Source organism: Rhagoletis zephyria, unplaced genomic scaffold (genome assembly GCF_001687245.7).
Source record: "Rhagoletis zephyria isolate East Lansing unplaced genomic scaffold, Rhagoletis_zephyria_1.1 Rzeph_scaffold_01894, whole genome shotgun sequence".
NCBI classification, from domain to species: Eukaryota; Metazoa; Arthropoda; class Insecta; order Diptera; family Tephritidae; genus Rhagoletis; species Rhagoletis zephyria.
Window position 1 is genome coordinate 15,100 of NW_016158978.1, and position 10,125 is coordinate 25,224.

At 37.0% G+C, this 10,125-nt stretch overlaps 1 protein-coding gene across 1 annotated transcript in view; it reads right to left on the reverse strand.

Moving 5' to 3' along the window:
* Positions 1 to 254: 254 nt before the first annotated feature.
* LOC108365499 (DEAD-box helicase Dbp80-like) overlaps positions 255 to 10,125 on the reverse strand; it is a 64,999-nt gene continuing 55,128 nt past the window's right edge. Inside the window, exon 5 of the mRNA XM_017619539.1 lies at positions 255 to 436. Within this exon, the coding sequence (XP_017475028.1) occupies positions 297 to 436 (140 nt within the window). The 3' untranslated portion in view covers positions 255 to 296. The remainder of the gene's footprint in view (positions 437 to 10,125) is intronic.

Genomic DNA, 10,125 nt, shown 5'->3' on the forward strand with positions numbered 1-10,125 from the left:
CTGGAAATACCTATTAAAGAATCTTACTCTCTGACTTTAAATTGCAAAAGAAGGGGACGTAGGGGGACAGTTTTAACGTAGCATCTCCAAAGGCAAAAAATATCGGCTACAATTTGTCATTTTGTTTGCCAGGTAGACGCTTTATCAGTGCACTTGCACAATACTCGTATTCGCAAAAGCTCCGCATTGATTATTTGCAACAACCCTGATCAATATTATTAAACTGTGAAATGTTCAATTAAAATACGCATATATATAAAAAAACCAAATCATATGTATGTAAATAGCGATATTTTTTAATATCCAATTTTTTCAATTTCATCTGAGTTCCCTGTGTCAAGCAGCTGAATAGTTTTCTTAAAGTGATTTTCAATGTACTTGCAAATGCTCATGGCTTTCTCTCCATCCACGAGATTGATCGCAATGCCATTTTTACCTGTAAATAAAATTTCCCATTATTGTTTTGTTTTACATAGTCAACTAAATAAGTATATTTCTCTTGGTCACAGCTACATAATTTGGTTATAGTTTTTCTGGATACACTGTTAGTCAATACATTCTTGAAATCTTTGGTTGCCTATTATTCTGATGCATGTTTTTCAATGTGAGAAATTATGTTAGCTATATTTTTCATACTGCTTTAACGGAAAAGTACAACAGCTATTACAATTTCGTGGCAAAAAAAAGTTTCAGTAATTTTTAGATAAAACACTCAAAAATAAACAAATGAAAACGACCACATTTAGCCATACAGTAACTAAATTTAGAATTGATGTTTGGTCATAAAGATTCAATGGGATCGAGATCTGAGGTCAGGCAATCTAAACCCTCTTCGTCTCTTTGACTAAGCCAATTCCGTATATTTGGAAGAACGATGAAGATCAATAAAAATGAAATAATTTTCTAGGGAACTCCTCGAGGGAAGTAAATTTCATTTTTATTTCATTTCATTTATTTGTTTCTTTAAATTAGCGCATTAAGAATTAATCTTTTACTGTGCAATACAAATAACTGAGTACAAAAATATGTATTAAAATAAAATAAAAATTACAATTATATAAAAACAAGTATGTATGCATATATTAATACAAACTTAGAAAAGCCAAATAGAAAATTTATGACCACCTTATTATATTATGCGACTTAATCGGAAAAATATTCAAATATGAATTTTTTGAAATTACTTTCACGCAGTGAGTTCTTTAGAGGCATGGAACGGAGTTCGAAAGTCTAACACCATTAACAAAAAACAAAAGCCTTGAAGTGCTTAAGTAATTAAATTTCAGAAATATCAAATTAAAGGAGCGTGAGCTTTTGGAAAACTTAAGCCTTTCATATAGATATTCCTGCTTTTTATAAACAAGCAATTTAAACATAAAAATGCAATTACGAGCTTTTATATTTTGTTAGGTCACAGCCAAGTACTGAGTTTCTAAAGCTAGATATTTGGTCAAATTTCTTGAAGCCATATGCATACATACCTAGTGGCATGGTTGAATGCAACATCGAGTTTGCGCAGGGAATGAAAGTCCAGTTTGCTGTACACTACTTCGAAGTAAGTAATAAGGGGAACAATTGTGATTAAAACCAGCTTCTTTTTCGTATCTGAAGATATGAAAAGCAAGGATACTCTCAGGCAACGAAAGGTGTAGTAGATTTTACTCACAACTTCATTGACTTGGTCCTCACAAGTCATCTTAGAATTAATAATAAAACCCAAGTTTCTCACTTTGCTGACTAATTCAAGCTTTGTAGAACCAATATAAAGGTGAGGGATATCATAAATTTGGATTCTATCTTTGCAAATTGGGAGTACTTAAGATTTTAGAGCATTGAGGCTGAGAAGGTTTACTCAAGAACTGCGCGCAAGTCCTCATTAAGCCTAAGTGTTGTATCTTGGACCATACTGATATGGTTAGATATATAGAGTTGAACGTCATCGGCGTAGGCGTGGAGGCGAACGTGTGAGCTTGTGTTGAAAATATCGTTGATAAAAATACTGAAGAGGAGAGGACCTAGCACAGAGCCGTGAGGTACTCCAGAGCATGTGAGCGGCAATTCAGAGAATATGTTGTCGATTTTAACTTTCTGCTTTCTGTTACAGATATAACTGTTTAGAAGCTTTACTGCATTTTCACCAAATCCAAAATAGGTAGCTAATTTTTAACACAGAGGACTGTGGTTGACAGATTCAAACGCTTTGGAAAAATAATAGACATAGAAGTGTTAAGTGACCTTGATCAAACTATTGACGGATATCGTCCAGTACTTTGGCGACGGCAGTCGAGTAAGNGTCAAACGCTTTGGAAAAATAATAGACATAGAAGTGTTAAGTGACCTTGATGAAACTATTGACGGATATCGTCCAGTACTTTGGCGACGGCAGTCGAGTAAGAATGACCAGCTCTAAAACCGGATTGAAGCGGACTGAGTAGATTCATTTTAAAATGTCCATATAATTTTCATTTCTACCAAATTCGTCAATAAAAGACAGTTTACCATACCTCTTGAACTCTTGCAGGCCCATACCATGGGATTAGCATTCAACTGTATGGATGTTCTAATTAAATAACTATGATGAGGTCCTATCTTAGTGCGTAAGTCCTCCCTTATTGAATCACCAATGCGAGAATATCTATATTGAGTGCATCAATTCAAATTTGACGTTCTGGCGGTTACTCTATAATACGATGCGATAGGAAAATTGCTTCCGCAAATTCGGAATACTGACACCCTGCAGATGTGACAAGCACATTTGAAATTGCGCTTTTCGCATTTCAGGCAGTCATTCGACAAAATAAAGGAGTTATATCGCACAAACTTGTATTTGAACTAGAGATGGGCAAAACTCGTGATTTTCTACGTGACTCGTCATGTCACGCTTTTTCACGCGTGAGCGTGAGCGGGTTTGATCAATTTCCCGTAATTTCCGTGATCGTGCGTGACTGACATTTTTGTTTCCCGTCAGTCACGTAACTTTTACATACATAAATATGTGAATTTTTAATTAAAAATTAAGACATTAACGCGGAAATCCAGATTTATTTAAAGAATAAAAGAAAGTTGTGACGAAGCTTTAACATTTGGTAAGAAAGCTTAAGATTTGCCACTTCTTAGAAGCTTTTCAAAGGCAAATTTTAGACATACCAGCTAGCTCATCAACTAGTGAAAGAGTTTTTTCTGCTTCAGGCAGAGATCTAGAAGGAAGACGGAGGTACACGACTGTTCGGTGAAAACCTCGTCTATACAAATTTCAGGCTTTTTAATTATATTTTCTTATAAATATTTTGAGTATGCAGGTTTGTATTCCATTAAATTTTTATATAATACAGTGGAAGTTTAAAGAAGCTCCGACTTACCGTTGATTTTTTGGCAATTTTTTTTTGCTTACGATGTCACTCATTTTCTTCCATACAAAGTACATTCGTCGTTTTTTTTTTTATATGGAGAAAATGAGCAATGCCATCAACAAAAAAAAACCGAAAAATCAACAGTAAGTCGGTGCTACTTTCAACTTACTCCAAATATTTCTAAAAAATCTAATTAAAATCTTTTCAAAGTATGAGTGTCGTAAAGTTATGATAAGCACTATATATCTGAAATTTCTAAAAAAAATTAATAGTGCGTTCATCTCTTGCCATGCGTTTGGCGAAGCTTTTGTAACATTCCTTGTGTGATAAAAGCCTATTTATATGGAATGTTATTTATATAAAAAAAAGTTTCGATTTGAAAAAACTTTTCGTGAGAAAGCGTGCGTGAACCTGCGTGATTAAAAAAATAGCCATCGTGAGCGTGCGTGAACGTGAGCCAAAATCACCCACGCGCCCATCTATAATTTGAACAATCAGTGATATAGGACATATAGATTATACAGCACGACGATTTGACGATTTTCTCAATAGACTTTGTATGGTAATTTAGAAAATAGCTCAAGAAATTTATCGGTTTTAGGTGTCCATATAAAGGAGTTTTGAAGTAAAACCCCATATATAGGTACATATATGAATAATCAGTTGTATGGAGGCAATAGTTTCCCTGCAGTGAAAAGCCAAACCAGTTAGAAAAAATACTGGTTCATTAACTAGTAAGTGCCTACCAGTTCGACAATTTCGAAGAACTTAGGCGATCAGCGACATCTGCCTTTGAATTGCCAAAGCCAAAAATAAAACGCAATTAATTGCTTTTCTTACAAATGTCGGCTGTGGCGTCACGTGAAGACTACTGGTTCTGGTTTTGAAATCGCAGGTTCGAGGCCGCTTGGAGGTGGTTAAGATTTTTAAAGTTAAATAAATGTAAGTAAAAATAATTTATACAATTTATAAATAAATAACAAATTTGAAAATCAAATTGCATTGCAAAACAACATTTAAGAAGAAATATAAAAACAAAGAAATTAAACAAAAATATTTTTTTTAATTAAATTTAAAAATTACAATAAACAGTGTAAACAAAAAAAATTAAATTATAAAAAATAAAAAAAAATAAAAAATAAAAAAATAAAAAAATTTTCCCTACGCCAGGATTTGAACCTGGGACCTCAGGCTAGCCATGCGAGTGCTCTGCTCTGTCGGCCATTATGCNATCTCATCAACTGGTATGATGCTACTAGTATTTGTACTAGTAGATGCTGATGCATAGCCTGACAATTGACATCTCGTAGGACATCGCAATGTTAAAAATACCAGTCGCTAACATTGAAAAAGGACAGAACGTGAACTAGTTCGGCTGAAACGCAAACCGGTAGAATTCTAGTTCACAACTAGTAGCTTTCCCTGCAAGGTTATACCAGAGGTGGGCAGCTTCGGCAGAACATTTTTATAGTGTGCGTATGAATGACGCTTTCGCTGCCTTCCCAAGCAGAGCGTGTATGTATACGCGAATACGACGCGACGACGCCCGCCGTGCAGAAGCTGCTGCCTAGGTCTGGTTTATAGTGACCCGATCTTTGTCAGTTTCACTGTAAGTATTCTGTTGATAATGAGTGAAAACAGTGCGAAATTTCATGTTCATAGCTGCATAAATGGTTATAGTGACTATAGGTTATAGTGACCCGATCTTTGTCATTTTCACTGTGTGTATTATGTTCATAACGGATGGACATAGTGAGAAATTTCATGTTCCTAGCTGCATAAATGGAGGAGTTATACGAAAAATCTCATATCTGAACAATTATATGTTATAGTGGTCAGATTTTTCCGGTTCCGACAAATGTTTAATACATTATAAAAATACACCCACTTACCAAATTTCATACGGATATCTCGAAAACTGAGAGACTAGATTGTATACAAACAGACGGACATGGCTAAATCGACTCAGTTCGACGATCTGATCACATAATTATACATTTTAATGGGTCTATCTCTTCTTATTTTGGTACTTACAAACATCGGACCAAAGTTATAACACCATTTCATGCTCACGAAAGCTATAATTGACAAAAATCAACGGTAAGTGCCAGATACTTCAATCTTGCACTTTATACTATACACAAAAATTTAATGGGCTACAAAACTGCAAATTTTTCTAAGAAATCTAATTAAAAAGCTCGAAATTTTTAGTTTGGTTGAATTTTTTAAATACATACTGCACAAAGTTTGATATATCTATACGGTTTTTGCTAAAGATAACCTATATGTAAAAAATAACTAAACTTAAATAACAAAAAACAATTGTTGTGGTGCGCTTATAATTTTGACATGGAGTGCATAACGGATGGCATACTACTTTACATCTTTTCATTTATGTTTCCCTTGGTTTTTAGTTTTCTTGATTGTTTCCACAATTTAACAAGAAATGTATCCTTACATAAAACAGTCAGTTTTTATGTAAATGGTTTTTGTTAATTTTCGATTTTAATCGAAACGACCGGTTAATCGGTTAACTTCTTACAATTAATTGCCATTATTAATCCAATGCTTTCGGAATTTGTGGCAACCCTGCTAAATATAGTTCTGAATAAAGCCTTTCAAACGCATTTCGATTGATACCAATCTCCTTCACACACCTCCAAAATAGTTTAAATATTCAAACTAAAGATTTCTCAGCAATCTTTCATTTCGACTTTTCAAACACATAGATAGATAGATAGTTGGTTGGGTAAGGCACTGCGACCGGTGGGTCTATTGTGCCCCTAGCTCATCACAACTCCTCATCCAGCCCCAGAGTGTCTAAAAACTTCATAATAGACCCCGGGGACAGTGAGTGTATGTGCTCCTCTCTTGGCCAGGCGTGCCCTATGCTCCTATACCTCCTGCGCGCAACGGCCTCACACTCTGCAAGAAGGTGCAGGGGAGTTTCCCTGGCGGCATCGCAGAAGCGACACAGGTCGCTGGACCAGATACCTAGTTTGTACATGTGCCCTCTTAGCCTACAGTGGCCAGTCAAAAATCCTGTAATAACCCTCAATTTGTCCTTTGGAAAATTCATGAGTAGCCTGTATCTTGTCAGATTGTAACCTCCTAGTAAGCTTTTCGCCTGACGTTGACCCATGGTGTCACGCCAATGCTAAAGAAATATATACAAAGAATTTTTTTTAATCATCTTATTTGTTATAAGATTGAGTTGTAGAACTAAATGGAAATTAATCAAGCTACGCTATCCACAATATTTTTGCGTAGAATTCCCTCAGTTTGCAATTGTCCCTTCTGAGCATATCCTTTCTGTACTGGGTCCCACTGCCAGAAAGGGCTCAGGTCCTATCGGGGTCGAGGAAGCGGCTAATCTGGCCAGGTGATCAGCCTCCTCATTTCCTGCAACCCCCATGTGCCCAGGTACCCACATTAGTTGGATATCATTAACCTCCGCCAGAGCATTAAGCCTCTCGACACACTCCAAAACCAAGGAGGACTTGATCTCGAATGCTGAGAGATAAGTGCCGACTGACTATCACTTAGTATAAGTATCCTTTCATTCCTATAGTTCCTACTCATGTTGATCTCTGCGCACATACTGATGGCATAGACCTCCGCTTGAAAGATGCTTGGGAAGGTTTCCAGGGGCACCGAAAGCTTCAGCCTGGGGCCGTACACGCCTGCTTCAATCCCCGCAAGTGTTTTGGAGCCGTAAGTGTACCACTGTATTGTGCTCGCCTGTATGTGCCATTGCTCCCGTAATGCAAACACATGCCAGACGTTGAAGCTTAGAGAGTGTCTGCCTCACCGTTGCTAAAGTAGTCCTGGAATGCCAAGCCACCGCACCGTAAGTCACTATAGGTCTCACTATCATGGTGTACATCCACCTGAGGATCCTCGGAGTGCACCCCCAGGATTTGCCCGCCAGACGTTTGCACACCATCATCGCTCTCGTGGCCTTGGAGGTGACCGCATCAACATGGGCCTTCCACAGAAGCTTGGAGTCCAGGGTTAGCCCCAGATACTTAACCGCTGTGGCGACATTGATTGCGACCCCGTCCAAGGTTAGGTTCCTCATCCCCTGAAGATTTCGTTTCTTGGTGAAGGGGACTATAGCTGTCTTAGAGGGATTGATATTTAAGCCTACATCTGCGCACCACCTTTTTGCAAGGTTAAGACCTCTTTGGACGATGTCACAGAGAGTACTAGCGTACTTCCCTCTAGCGATAATCACTATGTCGTCCGCATACCCTTGGCACCGGACGCCCGGACCGTCAGTGAGTAGCTGTAGGAGTTCGTCCACAACTATCTTTCATTTCGACTTTTCAAACACATACTTGCACATCTAAAGGCCAAGCCCTTAACACCTAATTTTTTTGAATTTGAATGAACTGTGCAAAACTGATGTCATTAACAAAAAATGCATATGTATTTGTAAGGCAGTAATTTTTAAAAAGGTGGCAACCCCACTAAAAAATCAAAAGCTTATTGCAAATCCGGGGACCGTATACTTCCACTTTGTACCTAATTTTTAGTCCAACTAACTGCGAGGTTATTATAATTTTTAAAATGGTGGCAGCCCTACTAAAAAAAATAATACATTATTGGACATCTAGAGACCAAGCGCCTTCATTTGACACCTCATTTTCTGTAGAAATTATCAGGCCTAAAGATAATACCTCCATTAAAAAAATTTTTACCACTCCGTTTTCGAGATTAACGTGGTGAAAATATCCCGAATTTGCTTTATTTTATGTAAGAACGATACATAGATTTCTACGTGTACTTCGATTAAAATGTTAAATTTTGGAAAAATTAGCAAAAATGAGCAAAAAACTCAAATAAAATCTAATTATTATTAGGAATTTTTTTTATTATTAGTTCCCGTCAGCATTTGTCAGATTGCTGGTTCTACTCCACGGAGCACAAAATAGTTTAGTATTTTTTTGTTAATAATGTTTTGAGCTTTGTACCATGATTATGTTTATTAGGAAAAATTGAAAAAGCAACAAGTCTAAGCGGAAGAAGTTATATCAGCTATTTCTACCGCTTAGACTTTTTTGCTTGACAAGATTAAAAAAATAATAATTTAATAAGCCACAATCTTCTTTTTATTTGGCGCTGTAACCACCTAAGCAATTTTGGCCGAGTTCAACAAAGTACGCCAGTCGTTTCTTTTCTGCGCCAACTGTACGCCAATAGGAAATGCCAAGTTAAGCCAAGTCCTTCTCCACGTGGTCTTTCCATCGCACATGTTTCGTCCATACAAGTTTGGTGTATAGGATTAGTCCCAGATACTTCAGTCCGCTGGCGATGCTGACCACGACCCCCTCCAAGGTTATGTCCTTCATGCCCGGAAGGGCTCTTTTAATAGTAAAAGGAATGATGGCGGTTTTGGAAGGATTCATGATAAGCCCTAACTTGTCGCACCATCCCTTCGTTAGTCTCAAGCCTCTTTGAATGATGTCACAGAGGGTGCTCTCAAACTTTCCCCTAGCAATGATCACAGTGTCATCCACATAGCCTTGGCAACGAATACTATTGTCGGAGAGAAGTTGAAGGAGTTCATCCACCATTAAGCTCCACAGAAGGGGGGATAAGACCCCATCCTGCGGGTAGCCCTTTGTTGTTTGAAGTTGTACCACGCTGCCCCCTACCTCGGTTTCAGCAATCCTTGTACGCAGGAGCGCATCCACCCAATAGCAGATCGCTGGCTGCATATTTATCCTCTCTAGTTCCCTGCGCACTCTAGAGTGTGACGTGTTGTCAAACGCTCCCTCTATGTCGAGAACAGCGTAGAGCACTGACTAGGGTGGCCAGATGCGCTGATTTAATCAGTACATGTACTGATTTTTTTCTATTGTACTGATTTTTTTCTATTGTACTGATTTTTAAGAGCCCGAAATCAGTACGCAAAATCTACTGATTTTTTGAGTTTGTACTGATTTTTACATTTAATAAATACTTTCGTAAATTGGTGTAATTGACATTTACTTGAGGTTTACATGTTCAAAACAATGGTTTTTGACAACTCAGATGCAGATTGAAAGCATTAATTAAATTTAAACCATTATTAAAAACGTGTCAGCTTGCAATTGTTTCGTTTCCTAGGATTTCGCAAAATAACAAACTGTTTGGATTTAACCCAACCCGATTTGCAATCGCGATTTACAGGTTTTACAGGATTTGCAGGAAAAGCTGGTTTCGCCATTAATAAATCTTATGAAAGGTGGTGGTGAGTTAATCATATATTAAGTACACTAAGAAGATGACAATAAGAGATAATCTTTTGATTATAATTAAACATCCACTGAGAAATCGGCTGTCAGTATTTCCAACTTAAGACGACTACTGCTTCGGTGCAATGTGAGTTCTAAAAATTTGGAAAAGGTGCAAACTACCGACTCTTGAATATGATATATATAGCTTTACTTTGATTTTTGATCTTCTACCACCTGTAATTTTACTTGCACATACACATTTAACACTATTAAATTTCATTCCTACTCGAAAATTCGTTTACCGATAATTCGCTAATATACCTTTTAGTCAACATTTTAATGTGAATGTTGTATTTAATAACCACACCAACTAAATAAGTTTTAAATTTGTAGCTTAAAATATGCAAACAGATTCTGACTCGAGCTCGGCTTCCACTGAAACTGAATGGGCTACAATTTTTTTTTTCTCAATTTTTATAAATTTTCTAGAAAGTTTGAGACCTCAACTCACATGTCTTTTGTTATAGAATTAACTATATTTTTATAAAAAT